At 35.9% G+C, this 17,196-nt stretch overlaps 5 protein-coding genes across 10 annotated transcripts; 2 read left to right on the top strand and 3 right to left on the bottom strand.

Annotated features, from left to right (window-relative positions):
* Positions 1 to 5,878: 5,878 nt before the first annotated feature.
* On the top strand, positions 5,879 to 6,781 carry LOC105975565 (zinc-finger homeodomain protein 11-like). Its single transcript, XM_013000765.2, has one exon. It carries the CDS (start codon positions 6,089 to 6,091, stop codon positions 6,626 to 6,628), a length of 540 nt encoding a protein of 179 aa, XP_012856219.2. The 5' UTR covers positions 5,879 to 6,088; the 3' UTR covers positions 6,629 to 6,781.
* Positions 6,782 to 7,384: 603 nt separating this feature from the next.
* On the bottom strand, positions 7,385 to 8,242 carry LOC105975825 (calmodulin). Its single transcript, XM_088822944.1, is given in 4 exon segments — positions 7,385 to 7,690; positions 7,832 to 7,912; positions 8,115 to 8,170; positions 8,173 to 8,242. Coding segments are annotated over 4 exon segments (279 nt in total). The 3' UTR covers positions 7,385 to 7,618.
* LOC148768152 (Pentatricopeptide repeat (PPR) superfamily protein) lies at positions 7,881 to 12,104 on the bottom strand. 3 transcript variants are annotated; one of them, XR_016033468.1, is made up of 4 exons: positions 11,660 to 12,104; positions 8,474 to 11,524; positions 8,115 to 8,222; positions 7,881 to 7,912 (listed from the first exon to the last, which is right to left on the bottom strand). XR_016033468.1 is itself a non-coding variant. In XM_088822940.1 (4 exons), exons 1-3 carry the CDS (start codon positions 11,747 to 11,749, stop codon positions 8,513 to 8,515), a joined length of 2,997 nt encoding a protein of 998 aa, XP_088679066.1. In that variant the 5' UTR covers positions 11,750 to 11,880; the 3' UTR covers positions 8,109 to 8,244; positions 8,474 to 8,512. The 3 variants fall into 3 exon arrangements, 2 of the variants coding, with proteins under 2 accessions (XP_088679066.1, XP_088679065.1); XM_088822940.1 differs by lacking the exon at positions 7,881 to 7,912 and having other exon boundaries at positions 8,109 to 8,244; positions 8,474 to 10,323; positions 10,429 to 11,524; positions 11,660 to 11,880; XM_088822939.1 differs by lacking the exon at positions 7,881 to 7,912 and having other exon boundaries at positions 8,109 to 8,244.
* Positions 12,105 to 12,136: 32 nt separating this feature from the next.
* LOC105975827 (Acyl-CoA N-acyltransferases (NAT) superfamily protein) lies at positions 12,137 to 16,287 on the top strand. Of its 4 annotated transcripts, none has more exons than XM_013001061.2 (8): positions 12,137 to 12,243; positions 12,343 to 12,445; positions 13,227 to 13,306; positions 13,404 to 13,709; positions 13,846 to 13,922; positions 14,051 to 14,093; positions 14,188 to 14,256; positions 15,911 to 16,287. In XM_013001061.2, the coding sequence occupies exons 1-8, from the start codon at positions 12,193 to 12,195 to the stop codon at positions 15,938 to 15,940; spliced, it is 759 nt and encodes a 252-aa protein (XP_012856515.2). In that variant the 5' UTR covers positions 12,137 to 12,192; the 3' UTR covers positions 15,941 to 16,287. The 4 variants fall into 4 exon arrangements, with proteins under 4 accessions (XP_012856515.2, XP_088679067.1, XP_088679069.1 ...); XM_088822941.1 differs by lacking the exon at positions 15,911 to 16,287 and adding an exon at positions 15,493 to 15,794; XM_088822943.1 differs by having other exon boundaries at positions 12,157 to 12,243; positions 12,339 to 12,445.
* On the bottom strand, positions 14,451 to 16,887 carry LOC105975826 (type IV inositol polyphosphate 5-phosphatase 9). Its single transcript, XM_013001060.2, has 7 exons — positions 16,642 to 16,887; positions 16,301 to 16,408; positions 15,899 to 16,220; positions 15,634 to 15,812; positions 15,428 to 15,536; positions 14,729 to 14,880; positions 14,451 to 14,639 (listed from the first exon to the last, which is right to left on the bottom strand). The coding sequence occupies exons 1-7, from the start codon at positions 16,734 to 16,736 to the stop codon at positions 14,459 to 14,461; spliced, it is 1,146 nt and encodes a 381-aa protein (XP_012856514.2). The 5' UTR covers positions 16,737 to 16,887; the 3' UTR covers positions 14,451 to 14,458.
* Between the last annotated feature and the right edge of the window lie 309 nt (positions 16,888 to 17,196).

Genomic DNA, 17,196 nt, shown 5'->3' on the forward strand with positions numbered 1-17,196 from the left:
TTTCAGGTTTCAGCCAATCTAGATCCGATTTTTTTCTTTGTTTTGGCAAAAAAAATAAAAAAAATCCGACGATTAAAAAGATTATAAACCATTGTTTTAAATTTCGAATTTCAAGAGTCCCAACTTTGTAGATTTATTTTGTTTTGATTAAAATTGGAAGATATATGAGATTTCGATTTTTGTCCCAAATTTAATTTGTAAACAATCAATGTTTAAGAAAATGCATTTTTATATGATATAAATATTACTATGTTTTACGCAATGTTTTGAAAACCGGACCGGACATTGAACCGTAGCATCAACTGGATCGTGGTTGGACCGGTTCAACCGTGGTCCGACCGGGTTTTTTCATCTTTTTATTTTTAATCATTTATATATAATTCTTATAGTTTCTAAAATACAAAAATGTCAAAAAATATACGCAAAATTATCTATTCATCACCAATATAAAATATATCATAAATACCAAACAATAAATTAATAATCCTAATTTATTTACCACATATACATTTATAGAGAGTAAATTAATAATAATAATTTTGATATGCATTAATAGAGATTAGGACTTCTATGTAAATTACTAAATACACCCCCACTTACTCAAGCCCTAATATGTGATTTATGAAGACTACCTCATCTTCTCATCTTCTCTCCGCCGCCCACCCTATTTTTCTCCCCCTGCATCATGTCCTCAATCGGTTCTTCAGCTTCTATTTAAAATATTATTGATTTTTTTTTCTTTTGTTTCTTATCTTCTCTTCTTTCTTTCTTAATCCCCCACCACGAACTCACAGTACCTTGTACTAATCTTGTGGGGAACCTCCTTCAAAGACCCAACTTTCAATATAAGAATATAAAGATTTTCAAATTTTTTCTCAGAATTTTTTTGTGCATCAACCCGGTTTTTGGGATCGGTTTTCACCGAGTTTATCCGGTTCAACCGGGATTTCCGCGGTTCTCAAACAACTGAACCGGTTTTTTCACACTTTCGGGTTTTTAAGTTCAACCGGACCGGATCTTGCACCGGTTCGCGGTTGAACCGGTCGGACCGGCCGGTCCGGTCCGGTTTTCAAAACATTGGTTTTACGTATAAGTGAATAAAAGCTTCTTTTTTTTTTCAATTATGGCGATTTTGACAAAAAAAAAAAATATGTACTCCGAGTTCAACCCATATCAGTGAAATTCTGAAAATTGGTGAAAACTGGCTATAATTGGCAATGGTTTTTCAATTGGTAGTGAACTTATAGAAATTAACGATGAACTGTTGAATTGTGACAATAAACTTATGGTTTGTGGGCTCATCTCATTGTTTTCCTGGATTTTTAGCTAATAAAGTACAGGGGTATTTTTGTAAAATGAACGAGCAAGTAATTTAAATCGGATAAAATTCCTCTATTTCCTATTGTTCATGAAATCACATACATGGACCATGAAATTACTGCACAATAATAAGAAGAAAATAATCTTTAGTATAATCTTAAACCTCAAGTATGAAACAAATATCATATAAATATCAAATGATTACGCTTACCCTCTTCATTTCAATGTCCCTATTTTCGAAAGAGTTTCCTTGAAAGTGAAAAAAGATTTATGAATAGTGATAGGTGCTAATTTGACCGGTTTAGACCGGACTAGCAAACATGGGTTTGTTGAGCTTAGACGACCCAATAAATGATAGTTTAGCAAAAGTGATAGGTGGTGAGCGGCGTTGGAAGGACGAATTTGAAGATATCATCCGAAAATAGATAAGGAAAATATACAAATTAGACGTGATCACTGTGAAATCAGCACAAATCTTGTACGGAAACATAACGAGTAAAAAAAGAAAGAACCATTCAAAGAAAACCTACTATATAAACGAATGCATGAAACCCTCTAGCTAGGGGTACATTGGTTACAATCAATAATACTCTCTTCTCAAACTCTCTATGTCTTTAATATTTTTCCTTTCATTGTTTCATCGCCATCAGTACCAAGTCCGACGTCCGGTGAGCTTCCCGACTTTTAAAAGGAGTAGGGTTCAGAGAGAAATCGTTATTGATTTTGTTTTAGTATTATTTTCTCCGGTGAAAAATGGGAAGAAAAGAAAAATAGAAACAATAATATAGTGTGGGTAGAGGTCTAATTAATTAGGGCAAGTTGCAAAAATGGGGAGACCCACACACTAGATAATGTAGTAATTTGTAAAGAGGGAGTAGCTTGCAATAGCATGTGGCTACTGAATTATAATGACTGCAGTTTAGGAGACAAAGCTATGCCTCTTCCTACTTCTTTGCCAATATGGAGACATCTCCAATGTGACCATTACCTTTTACTTTGTTTTCTATCTTCTCATTTCTCTTTTCTTTATTCATTCATTCTCTTAGTCTGTGTTTGGCAGCAATTGTCCATGTGGCAGAGACTCGGGTATGGGCAGCCCACAATTAAATGTTGTGGGTGCTTGTGTTTGTTCAATGCACTATAAGGCTATGGTTTGCGCCTTTCCTAACACCAATTGGTTTTATGACAACTAGTAGTGCATGAGGTCCTACAAGTGGTATCAGAGGCAAGGTCACGGGTTCGATTTGCAGTTGGAGCAATTGCTGAGGGGGAAATTGTCAGTCTGGGTTTGACAGTAATTGTCCACGTGGTGGAGGCCCCCGGGTATGGGCGACCCACAATCGAATGCGGTACTATAAGGCTAGAGTTTGCGCATTTCCTAACACCAATTAATTTTAGGACACTAGTAGCGTCGATATATACGCCATGGAAATCAATACGCGTTTCTCACAAATACACGTTAGGTAATGTGGGGATTATAGTACAATTAAGTACTCACATACATATATCATAAATGAAAATGGTGAAGGTACTTATAATTAAATAAATATTATGGAATTCGGAACCTAGATTTTCAATGTGGGATTACTCCTCGTGGATGTTGGTCTTATGGGCCTACTCCTATTTGGGCCAATTGATTCGGGTCAAATCAATATTATATTATTTTTGCATAAAGGTGGTCCCCACTTTAGGGGTTTAACAATTCACCTTTGTAAATTGTGGAATGTACAATGACTAGAATTTAATTTAGGGAATAATAGTTTGTCGACGGATCAAATATATTATCAATAAACTAACTTTTTTTTTTTGTGAGAAGTAGCAATCGAACCCGCTCTGCAGGTGAGAAGTAAGCTGTTACATCTTATTTTTAGGATTAATTTTTAGAGTGTTTGGATAATAAACTTATTATCCATTTTAACTCATTATAAGATCTTAAAAAAAGAGGTGGAGTCGATGTTATTTTTTTAAAAGATCTTATTTGCTCTCCAACAGCTTATTTAAAAAAAAATCAAACATTTTGGAAGAGCTTATAAGCTTTGAAACATCTTATAATCTCTTTTTAACATCTTATAAACTTAGCCAAACACCCTCTTATTCTCGAGCCGAACCGAATTCGCGTTTCTCAAAAAAATAAAATGTTTAAAAAAAAATCACAAAATAACTTCTAAAGTTTCTCTCTTCTACGGATGTGATTTGATTGTTACAGTGAATTTTTTTTGGCCGTTTCATTAAAATTTATCTTCAATAGAAGACAAACATTTTTAGTTTTCAAATTCATCTTCCAAATACATTTTCCTAACGCTGTCAAACATGATTTGACTGCTATAATGTATTTTGTCTTTTCGCAAATTATAAACAAACATTACTTTCATTATTAAATTATTCTCTCAAAACATATTTTTCCAAAATAAAATAAAAATAATTCCTAGAACGAATTGAACACACACACACACGAAGTTGATGACCAAGAGCTGCGTAATTATATAAGGCACTAATAAAAATAAGTTGTGACGATTTATAATTAATACAACTAGATATATAGTGACTAGTGTGGAGATACAATTCAACCTATTACCAAATTTAGTTAAGGAAAAAAAAGTTTGAACTAGAATGTATTGTAAAATTAAAATATCTTTTGCATGTTCATTATTATTGAGTTATCCCCATACATTTCATGGGTCATCCCAATATATATATATTAATGTGAGTATAGGGTTAAAATTAATAATGAAAAAAAAAAGTAAAATATGTAGTAAGAGAATATTTTGTGTTCATGAACTGGGACAAAAGCTGACTATCTAACTAATACAACTGTAATGCTTAGTTCCTTCACAAATAATTAATCACAATTACCATAGATACATTGGCTTTGCACCATTTTTCATTATTCATTTGTGCTTGTGTATGGTGTCATGTCCAAATAAGAGGGAGAAATTATTTTAATAATTGCCATTTTATAGTAATTAAGTTCTTGATTAATCCAATACTTAAGGACACATTTTACTCTTTTAAGATAGAGATCTAGAAGCCCGCATGTGTATAGTTCAACTGGTTTCGGGGCGATAAGTTGATGCAATGTTCTAGGATCGATTACTGGCAGCTGCAGTGTGAGGATTTTAATTTTCAACTCCAACGAGGGTTGTTTTCTTGTCGGCACCAGACCCAGGTCCGAGTGAGAAAAAAATAGTTTCTGATGACGTGGAAAAGGACAAATTCTTGAATACTTGCATATAATTCTATCTTATGGACATGCATCACATGCCTAAATAGTGTCACGCAATTTTGAATAGGGGAAAAAATGGAATGGGAACAATAACAATAGGCATTTCTAGAAATAACAATAGGCATTACTATAATTAAATCTACAATCATAGCAAACATTTTACTCAAATCCTTAAAACTTGGCAACAAATCAAATGTCAAATCAACCAAAGGTCCAAAACTACACCCACCACAAAACTATATAGAGTTATAATAAGAAAAAAGAAAAATTGTAATTTCGGTCCTCAATGTTGGTCAATTTAGGAATTTAGTCCTCGAAAACTGTCATATTTCAATTTTGCATGCAATAACTTTATATATCTAGCATTTTGGTCCTATTTTGCTTAAAATTTTGATTCTACCCTTTGATAAATTATGTGGCTAACAACCTCATCAAAATTTAGTTATATGAATATTTGTAAATTATAAATAGTCCTCTAACTTGGTTTATATACTTGTCATATCACACGATAAATTTTTTTATTTTTTTTATTTTTTTTTATCGAAAACTAAGTTAGATGATTAGATTATAATGTTTTAAAAGTCTGTGTAAGCAAAATCGATCATGTTAGTTCAATATATGATAAAATTTGAATTCAAGCAGTTAAGAGAGGACCAAAAATGCTACATTTACAAAGTTATTGCATGTGGATCGAAATAGGATAACTTAGTAGAGCAACATAGATTAGCTAGGACCGAAATTACAAATTTTTTCAGATACATACTTTCATTTGATCTGACTCTCGAGTGTAAAATAACTCTATCATGTTTGAAAATTATTGAAGTGTGGGGTTTGAGATCATAATAATTTGAACCCAAAATCATCTCTAATTAAGTGTAAGAAATACACTTTAGTTAAGAGAGTCTAAGAAAAAAAACATTCACAAAATATAAAGAAAAGACTAGCTTGGGTCCATGAATTTTATTTTTTAAACTTATCAACACATACAAATTAAATACCCAAATTAAAATAAATAAATAAATTATAAAAAAAAAAAAGACAGTGGCTGTAATGTAGCCACAACTCCACACAGCCCCACATTGTGTCAATATATTGGCAAGATATTGTTTCTTATAACTCATTTTTTCTTTTAGGCAAAAATTTGCAATTTCTTGCTGTCAATTGTCTATTTGTCGTCTCAAATTATCACTGCAAGAAAATTAAAATTAAATTAAAATTAAAAAAATAAAATAAGAAATTTACTACATTGAATGTCTCTTTTATTACACAGATACCTAACCAACCTCTACATTAAATCCTCTCTCTCTCTTTTGTGTGTGTGTGTATATATATATGTATATGTGTATGTATATAATATATATCCAACTAAAATTTTAGTAGTTTCTTATATGTCAACAAAAGTAGCAACAGTGTAATTCATTGCCACCACGTTCACTTTAATTTTCTCTTCCAAAATCATTTATATCTACATATTTCAAGAACCACAGAGAGAGAGAGAGAGAGAGAGAGAGAGAGAGAGAGAGAGAGAGAGAGAGAGAGAGAGAGATGGAGGGAGACAACAGCAGCAACGAAATGTACAGAGAATGCCTGAGGAACCATGCAGCCAGCCTCGGTAGCTACGCCACCGACGGCTGCGGGGAGTTCACACCGGACGACGACGCCGCCGCCGCCGCCTCCGGCGGCGGCGGCCTCAACTGCGCTGCATGCGGCTGCCACCGAAACTTCCACCGCAAGGTCATCGTCACACGCAGCAGCAGCGACGTGGCGGCGGAGATGACGGAGTACGGCGGCGGCGGATCCGGGCGGCGGATGCAGCAGATGGCGGCGGCGTACTCGCCGGAGCAGAGCAGCAAGAAGAGGTTCAGGACGAAGTTCACGGAGGAGCAGAAGGAGAAAATGATGGGGTTCGCGGAGAAGCTGGAGTGGAGGCTGCAGAGGAAAGATCAAGAAGACGAGATTGAGAGATTCTGCAGAGGAGTTGGGATTAGTCGAAAAGTGTTCAAAGTGTGGATGCATAATCACAAGAACTCTCCTTCTCACTCTTCCACTGGCGGCAATGCTTCTTCTCTCACTGATGATCAGTAGATATACATACATTTTTTTTTTATATGTATAATGTATATGTATAGACTGATATTTCAACTAGTATGTTTTTTTTTAATTGATGACAAAATAAGTATGTTATTTTGTTAGTATTTTTGTGTTAATTAATAATGTACTAGATCTGTTTCTTTCTTATTATTAAGTGTCTGTTTAAGATTGATGCACCCAAATTAGTCCTATGCAGCACGGAAACGGGGAAATGGGGATACGGTAATTTGGAGGCAATGTAAATATTAAAAGTATAGGGGTATATTTATAAATATTTTATATAAACATATAAGTTTTTTTTATAAATATATTGTGTTTTATGTATTTGTATACAAAAATATTCAAAATAAAGATTTAACTATCAATTTGCAATTGATCATTAAATTATGTAAATTATGTGGGAAAGAATTAGAAATATTTGAAAATTTGTTATTCAAATATGTTTCTAATTTTTTAGAAATTATAAAATGGCCCATAAGGTGTCCAGCAGGTGTTTTCGAGTTTCCGAAACGCGGAAACATTGAGAAGTTGATGTTTTTGTGCTGCAATAGTAAATTACTCCTCTAATTTGAATTTTTTTTTTTTTTTTTTTTTTTTTTATTTATTTACTCCATTAATTTATCATTAATTAATGTTAGGGTAAAGTTGGACAAAAATAAATAATTTCATGTCCCTTCCTTGAAACTCCAAAGCAGCGCATAATATGTTTCGAATACCCTTGCTAACGGTCGCTTACAAATACTGAAGTGATTTTCCAGAAACTCGAATATTCGAATTTAGACATAGAAAAATATCCAAACAAACATGCAACGTAGTCTACTACAGCTTCGTAAGTATTTCAGGGTCCTTCAAAATCGATCGAACTTACATAAACATAGGGTTCATTGTCAGCTTCCAAGAAAACACAGCAGTTTCATCAAGAGGAAAAATAATTTATTTTATTTTATTTTCCATATTGCATACTTTAGGATATCTTCTATGACATCATCCACGCATCGTCTCGTCAACTTTCTCGTCTGTCAGTTTTTCCATACGGTTGGTCATCAAATATCGGAGCTGCATTTCTCACATCCAATTTAAAAATTAAAAAGTTTAAAAGGAAAATAAAAACCAAGAGCTATACTGCAATGGTTAAAGAGCATATATTTCGATTGAAATAAGCAAAGGGTAAAAGTAAAACAGAATCGGTAGAAATACCTTTGCAGCAGAAACGAAACCATTTTGATCTTTACCCAACACCTTGAAAGAAGCTTCTTTAAGTTCCTTCTCCGAGTCGTCCTTCATAAATAGAGAACCATGTTAATTTTATTTGGCATATACACACACACGCACGCGCGCACACACACACACACACACACACACACACACACACACACACACACACACACACACACACACACACACACACTTACAAAACAGACACTGGATTGAGTTCGCACTCGAGTAATTATAATTTTTTTTTCAGGTAAATAAAACTTACCTTCACCTTCCAAGCCATTAAGTTCAAGAATTCATGCAAGTCAACGGTCCAATTTGATCGGCATCAACTTCATCGATCATATCTTGAAATTCAGCTTCAGTAGGATTTCTGCCAAAGTTACACCTCATCACTGTATTTACACAATTTGGTATGAATAAACGAGCAGTTAACCACAATACGAAAAACCAAGAAAACAATCTTGATCTTTACTATTATATTTACAATCGAGACCTTTGAATTCTACCCTTGCTTTAAATTTCTTAAACATGTATATGTTATCTCAAAGGGAGAGGCAACTCCTACATTCAAGGCTGGTTTTCGTAGAAATAAATATTATCAACACTAATGAAACTGGTTACCTGAATGGCAGGTGTAAAACCATCTAGATCTGTTCCAAACTACCAGTAATCTTTACACGAACAACTCCCATTTTCAAAATGATGGAAGCGGTACGAATCGCGTACGATAACAGTCCGATCGACAATCTTCGACACAAATTTGAGCCAATTATGGCAATCGCTACAAACGCGCAAGTTCTTCATCACATGCAAAGGAATAATCATCTCAGACAAACTCATAAGTCCAAAAGCAACGGCCAACTTCTCACTGTGGATATGTGCAGTGGGGTCCTTCTGCTCCAGCTCCAAATCATTCCATAGGCTACTGTAGTCCTGCACATAGCCAATCGCAGCCACCCTCTCGTTCAAATCTTTCAAATAATTGTAAATCTGATCTGCAAGAGGGTGGAGCTTGTCACCGACAAAAAACGCGTGAACTGAGTTCTTTACTTCGATCCAGCTCTGGCCGGGTTCTTTCCTCACACCTCTATCTCTCATGAGCTGTCTTACTCGATCCCGATAATCCCATTTACCAGTAACTGCATACATATTGGACATTAGAACATAAGTAGCGGAATCTTTCGGTTCTAATTCTAGAAGATTCTTCGCTGCGATTTCGCCAATTTCCCTATTCTTGTGAACCGTGCAGGCACTTAAGAGGGTCCTCCACACCATTGCATCCGGTTCGATTGGCATAGACTCCACGAATTCTCTCGCGCGGGAAACTTGACCTGCCCTTCCAAGAACGTCAACCACACAGGCATAGTGTTCGTTTCTTGGTGCTAAACCATGATGTTCGCTCATCGTTTTGAAGTAACTAAGCCCTTCCTCAACCAATCCCACATGGCTGCATGCAGATAAAACTCCCACATACGTTATATGATTCGGCATCATTTGGAATATTTTCATATCCTCGAAAAGTTGTATAGCTTGCTTACCGTATCCGTGTTGAGAATAACCAGTAATCATAGCATTCCAAGAAACTTCGTTTTTGTGAGGAATCTCGATGAACACCCTCCTAGCACTATCGAGGCGCCCGCATTTTGCATACAATGTAATCAATACGTTGCATACTTCTGTTTCATAATCAAACCCTGTTTTTATTGTTCTGGCATGGACTTGCTGACCTAATTTTAAATTCGTTAAATTTGCTGCTGCACTAACAGTAGACCCGTAGGTGAACATATTAGCCTCTTCTCCAACTCGAATCATTTGAGGAAATAGCTTCAGTGCTTCCTCACTCTTCCCACTCTGTGCAAAACCCGATATCAATCCATTCCATGTGACATTATCTCTAGCATTCATTTTCTCGAAAGCCAAGTGTGCCTCGAGTGTACAACCACATCTAGCATAGAGACAAACAAGTGCATTTCCAACCGAAAGATCCAAAGAGTATCCATTAACAATAGACTGGCTATGAATTTGCCGTCCTTGATTGAGAGCCTGAATTCCAGCACACGCACTTATCGCACTCGCTAATCCTATGTTGTCCGATCGAATCCTTCGTTCTTGCATTTCTCCAAAAAGTTTCAGAGCTTCGGAGAACATGTCATGCTGAGCATACCCTGAAATCATGGCTGTCCAAGAAACGATATCGTCTTCACTAAGACGTCTGAATATCTTGAGAGCAGTTTCCAACATTCTATGTTTCGCATACATGTCTATAAGAACGCTACAGACGTACACGTTTGGCTGGAATCCGGTTTTTATAACTTGTGTATGCACTTGCTCTCCTAGGTCAAGTGCTCCAACAGAGGTACACGTTCTTAGAATACTAGGATACGTGTGCTCATTAGGCTGCAAACCCTCGATCTGCATTTTTGAATAAATACGGAACGACTCCACGAGTTCGCCTATCTGTCCATACGCCACTAGCATCACATTCCACAGTACCACGTTATTTGTTTTTGTTGCAAGAAAGAATTTATGGGCTGTTTTAATATCGGAGCATTTTACGTAAAAGTTTAGCAGAGAACCTTCAACGATGATATCTGAACACATTCCTGCCTTGGTTGCATACGAATGCAGCTGCATTCCCTTACGAAGATCCCCCATTGATGCACAGGTGCCAAAGAGACAGGCAACCGTAACACTATCAGGTTTGAAGGACTCGGCGTGCATTTTCTCAAACAACTCGAGAGATTTCTCGGTCGATCCTCGCATAGCAAGTCCTGAAATCAGAGTGTTGTACGAAACTCTATCCCTACGCTGCATTTCTCTGAAAATCAGTTCAGCAAATGTTAAATTCCCACATCTAGAGTAAAGTGCAACAAGAGCGTTGCATACGAAAAGATCTGATGAAAATCCCCACTTGAGGATTAGAGCATGAAGTTGCTCACCGAGTTCATACAAGTTTATCTTCGAGCAGGCACTTATAATGCTTGAAAAAATATACGGAGTGGGGAATACTCCTAATTTTCGCATCTCACAGTAAAGGAGAATACCCTCTAATTCACGGAAATTTCGAGACAAGCCTGATATCATGGCAACCCAAGTAACACTGTCCCTTGTGTACATATTTTTAAACGTTTGAATTGCGGAATCTACAAATCCATTCTTAAGGTAAAAATCGATAAGAGGGTTACAGGCCTGCGGGCTTGTACTCAAACCACAATGGATGATCTTAGCATGAATCTGTTGAACGAATTGAAACGGAACTTTAGAACCAGTGCAAGCTTGTAAAATACTAGCTACAGCTCCATCATCTAGGCTAATATTATTGTCACACATCCGTGAAAAAAGACTCGATACTTCACTGTACAATTTCTTCACGGGGCTCGAATATCTACATCCAGAAAAATCATCAAGAACATGTAATTCACTAGTTACATTATCTTTACGCAACCCAATATTCAATGTTTCTCCAGGAATGTTCTCCACGCCGGGCAAGTATTTAATCTCGTCGCATTCGTCTAGAATCGCTGCGTGGTACGTTCGATGACTAATATAAACCCTTTGCAACCATTGAGAGCAAAAATTATTATTTCTCTTTATATGGGAATATGATCCGGTAAAATTGTTCGTGTTTTCTTCGACTGGGGACCGATTGAAGGAACGAGACGATTGTCGCCGCTACAAAAACATTATCCATAAATTCACATTCAATAACAATTTTTTGAAGCCTAATATGCACTAGAAAGCAATTGCATAACAATCTACACAGATTGAAAGGAAAATAAACAAAGGAATAAATTAAAAAAACTGAACCTTGTAGAAGAAATCTGCTGAAACTTCGATCGGAAATTGGTAACCGAAAAACTGCGAAGAGGACCTCCGACGAACCCTTATGAGAACCATTGAGAGAGAGAAAACTAACCATCAATTATTTCCGGTGAAACCATCGGTAACCCTACCGGAAAATCAAAATACTGTACACAAATAGTGAAATCAAAACCCTGGCTAGTTTCAAATTTCAATGTGAAATTGGAAGTGGGCAAACACTTGTCATTCAATCAATCTCTCTAACTGAGAACTATGGCACACCGTGAGAAATTGTTTGGCTTACGGGAACCGCCGTACGGGCGGCGGAGAACGGTGGTCGGAGTAATTAAGGAAGGCTTCCGCAGCAGAGAAGCGAGTGAGAGCAGGAAAAAGCCAACAAAATTTGAAAATCAATTTGGCACCTTCCCGTAATTACCAAAGTTTTGAGGGGTATTTATGCAAAAAAAATCCTTTTATATAAATAGCGAACGAAATTAACACCAAAACGGTAAAGAAGAGAAAATTCTGCGCATACAGCAATGGATGCTGAAGGAAAAATTGAACACAGAGCAAAGAAGACAAGGAGAGAGGTATGTAAAGATTTACCCATTAATTATTTTCTAGGGTTTTAATAAAACGAGCATTTCCTCAATTTAATATCAAATTTCCCAAATTTTTTTTGAAGGCAGATACTGCAAAAGAAGAAATCAACAGAAAATGTAATCAAAGCTGCTTCTTTGGTTAAAGATCATCTCTCTAAGTTCCCGCAATTCCGCCACTACAAACGAAATGGTTGGTGGTTTTTTTTTTTTTTTTATTATTTTATAATTCCCGCAATTCCGCGTCTAGGATTAAATAATTACCTAGGTTACTTTAATTTTCGTTTGATCAACTGTATTATAAGGTCACCATAGTCAGTTCAGAAGCAATGTGTTTGATTTAATGGGTAAATTACGGCCACCCTTGAGGTAATGTCAAATTACGAAAATCCCCCTCATGTTTGGGCAATTACAGCTACGCCTCAATTATGAATTTTCTTACATGTCCTACCTTATGGTGTCAAATTCCACTTAATCTTCTCGATTCCGTGAAATGTTTTCTAGTTTGTACTCGTTTTTTCAAAAAGACAGTTTCGGATGCACCACAATTTGATATGTATAAGCCAGTATACACATCTTATGATCATCTTGTTTCTAAATGTAGAGCTGGAATGAGATAATACATATACAAATTGGAGAATATTCTACATAATTTAAAAGATTCCACTAAATTTGACACTGCAAGGGTGAACATGTAAGAAATTTTCTTAGTTGAGGGGGCGGTTGTAATTATCCAAACATGATAGATTTTTTCGTAATTTGACCTTACCTCAGGGGTGACTGTAATTTACCCTTGATTTAATTGGTAATTCAAAGTGAACTTTGACGGGTTTTCGTATATGTGGCGAATTAGGAATCGAAAATGGGATTTAACATGGTTGGTTTGCATGGTTTTTTTTTCTTCTTGTGCTTATTATCTCGAGCGAGGCATCGGTTTTAAAATCTATAATGCTTTTCGATTTTTTCATTACTAGAATTTCATGCGCACTTGGATTCGGGGCGTGGCAATAAACTAACACTTGCTACAAAAAAGTACGTACAAAATCTGCTCAAGGTAACGTTAATCACGTATACTAATACATCCGTTGTATTTTCCAAACCTATAAAAGTTAATTTTGTCTTATAACTTTGTGATTACATATTATTTTAAGTTAAATATGGAGGTACCTTACGGACCCGAGTGGGCTGCTGAAGAAAAGATAAAGCGACGGGAAATGGTTGCAGAGGAAGCATGCTATATATTTGTCCACGAAATCTCGAACGAAGCCTCTGAATTAAAGGGCAAGAATATTATATGCCGTTGTGTGGGCCCCATTGTCGGTTTCGTACATTACCGGTTTGTTGTGGAGGAAGAAGTTCCCGTTGTTTATGTTTACGAATTACAGCTCGAGCCTCGTGTTCATGGCAAGGGGTTAGGGAAATTCCTAATGCAATTAATCGAGCTTATTGCTTGCGAGGTACAATAAATCCTTAGCTGCTGAATATCTTTGATATTATTTTTTAAATGCGTGATAAATGGTCGAATTTAAGTATCAGTTGATAAATACCGGTCATGATTTGTTCGATAGAAAGTCAATATTTATAATTTTTCAGTGTGGAATGGGTGCTGTGGTGCTAACTGTTCAAAGAGCAAATCGGTTAGCAATGGACTTCTATATTCGTAAACTTCGGTATTTTGCTAAATACTTCATCGGGTTTTTTTTCCATATGTTTCCAAAATAGGTTAACGTAAGTGTTGAACCACGGAGTTTCGGTATTTTCTTTTATTATTTTATTATTATAATTTTTTCTTCTGCAGGTACACGATTTCTGCAATATCACCTTCGAGAGTTGATCCATTGGTTAGAATACTCACTTCCATATAGTCTAATGTTTTTAAATCATTTGATTTTTCTCCAATTTCATACGTGATTCGTCGTTTCATTTCTTTTGTAGTTAGGACCAGAGAAAAGCTACGAGATTCTTTGTAAAACATTCGACCCTGATGCTCAAGCCGTCTTTGAGGTGCGTTAACTGAAAATGTTTATCGATAATGTACCTATAAATTATTGTCCAAATTTTTTTATACATTTCATTTGCGTGTTAAATACTGATTGCTTAATTACTCTCGTCAAATTGTGTGACTAATTTTCATGACTGTCTGTTATGTGAAACTTCAATTAGGAGGGAAGAAATCTTTATAATCTTTTTTGTCTTTCTTCTTTTATTATATTGATGAATCGGGAAATCCGTTTAACAAGATGCTCTGTGTTTCTCTCGAGGGTCTAGATACTTTTATGCATGCTACGAAAATTGCTCGAACAGGTCTATGATCAGATAATTTAGATTCAAATCTGTCGTACTTGATCTGCTTCAATCCCTCCCCAAACCAAATTATTCGATCGCACCTACAAAATTTAATTTTGTCAAATTTAAATTCAGCCACACTTTACTACGAAACTACACGAATAGAATTAAACGGAAAAAGATGACTCACCATGCAGGATCTCGCATTTTCTTTGCTTTTATTTTCTGATTTGATCCGTAGTAATTATCCGAGTTTTCGTCATACTTATACGTCGGTGCAAACGTAATTTCTTTCTCATGCCAACCCTCGAACACACGGCCTTTTTTCAGCTCAGCTTTCAGCTTTATTTCATAATCGAACAATTTGAAATTAGATAGCTGATCTTTTATACTATGGTAAATTACAACCACCCCCTGAGGTATGGTCAAATTACGAAAAACCCCCTCCTGTTCGGATAATTACAACCACCCCCTCAACTATAAATCTTCTTACACGTCCATCCATGCGGTTTCAAATTTAGTGGAATTTTCGAGATTATATGGAATATTATCACTTTTGTACCCGTTTTATCCCATTCGAACACTACATTTTGAAGCAAGATGATGATAATATGTGTTTTTTGGCTTGTATATATCTGATCGTGGTGCATCAGAAACTGTATTTTTACACAAAACGAAAACAAACTAGAGCATATTCCTCGAAATCTAGATGATTATGTTGAATTTAACACCGTAAGGGTGGAGGTGTAAGAAAAAATCATAGTTGAGGGGTAGATGTAATTATCCAAACAAGAGGGTTTTTTTCGTAATATTGGCCATACCTCAGTGGTGGTTGTAATTTACCCTTTATATTATCTTGAATTATATTCCTGTTTTTACAGTTAGTTACCTGGTCATTTTGTAATAAGATACTCCACTCGTTCTTTATCACTAACGATCTTGTCGTATCCTCAGGCAGTGAAATCCTATAATTCAAGTCGCCTAGCCAAATCACCCGACTGTATGAAAAAAATATTATTTTATTTTTTTCAAATGATTGCCCGATGTAAATAATATATAAAACACCGTATACAGAAAAGATCTAAAAATACGTACTCGTGGTCAAGTATTTTTCTAGGCAGATGCCGTTCGGTTAGAAATTGCGTGCGCGATAAAATATGTCCTGCATCTGCATTTCTGTACCTCTCGTCGCCTTCCTTACCACCCGAAGCTAAATGGCTACACACGAAACAAAAGCTCGTTTCGTACAAGCAAAATCTGATCGATACCGAACCCTGTTATGAAATAGTAAATAATATTTTTATGAGATATTGTTATATATATATATTTTATGAAGAATAATAACAATTATTTCTGTTACCTTATTTCCCAGGCGGCCCAAGATTCCGCAGCCGACACATGAGACGCTTGGATGGCTGATATAACCGTGTAGCTCTGTTCTCGCCCACACGGTGATAAATATTCCGACCATTTGTTTACTTATTACACATTTAAAATCGGAGCTGTCTTTCTTTAGGGGATAAATCCTCTGCGTCTCTCCGATTTCTACCTTTTGTGGTCTATCTTCTGTCACGATTCTCTTGTTGAGCGCCGTTTGAATTAACGAATTCCATTTCTTCGATAAGTTGCTGTTTTCTGGCGCCAAAATGTTTGCGGGATTGAGTGGCACGATTTCTTGAAACCTACCACAATATATATTCGGTTATGACTTGTCATTATATATTCTACTTAATTACATGCACGTAAAAAGTTGAAATATTACCCAATGACGTATATATCCGCCGTGCTGTTTTTCGTGTCGAGAAAATCGTCGAGGTTCAGGTTATCGGGCGGTGAGACGCCTCCTATATTCCATGAGCCTACAAACAGTCTTTTTTTTTTTACAGAAGGAGAGGTAAAGAAGAAGCAGAAAACATCGGACGTCAGGTATAAATCTGTTTATAAGAGTAAATCGTTTTTCGTTTTTTTCTGTTTTTAGTCGCTTTTTCGTTTTTTTAAGGAAATTCTGCAAAAAGAATGAAGCAAAAATAGTTAGAAAATGTTGTGGTAACGAGTTACTGTGACTTGGTGCATGAGAAAGAAAAATAAGAAGTTGAGTAGTACTCGAAAGTTTCTTGTGCAATGGAAGAATCTTTTTTTGAACTGGAATATGCTCGATTTGAGCTTTGCGGAGATGCTTTGATCGGCTGAGAAACCATAGCGTATAACCGAACCAAATTTTGCTTATTTAAATTCAGATGAATATATGGTCACTTATCCAACTTCCATGGGAGGGTTTTGATGCTTTTTCTTTTATAAAGGAAAGTAAAGAAAATTGCTCAGGTTGAATGTATCTTATAAAAAGAGACATATATATATATATGTGTGTGTGTGTGTGTGTGTGTGTGAATACTGTGGGTGATTAGGTAGGACCTGACTGAATGAGAGATGAATAATAGGAGAAAAATGGAACAGAGAAAGTTGTATTTGGCATGTTGGTAAAGGGTTGTTATCAGTGGGTCTACTAAAAGGGTAAGATATTTTGTAAAAATATCAGATAAAATTATAAAATATACTTAGGAAACACAATATTTAGTGGTGGAAATCGGACTGATCAGATCGTAAAACATACTTTCGGAAAACTTCCGGGAGTGAAAATTCAATTTGAATTCTGATTGC

Source organism: Erythranthe guttata, chromosome 9 (genome assembly GCF_056151865.1).
Source record: "Erythranthe guttata isolate IM_541 chromosome 9, IM_541, whole genome shotgun sequence".
Taxonomy (NCBI): Eukaryota; Viridiplantae; Streptophyta; class Magnoliopsida; order Lamiales; family Phrymaceae; genus Erythranthe; species Erythranthe guttata.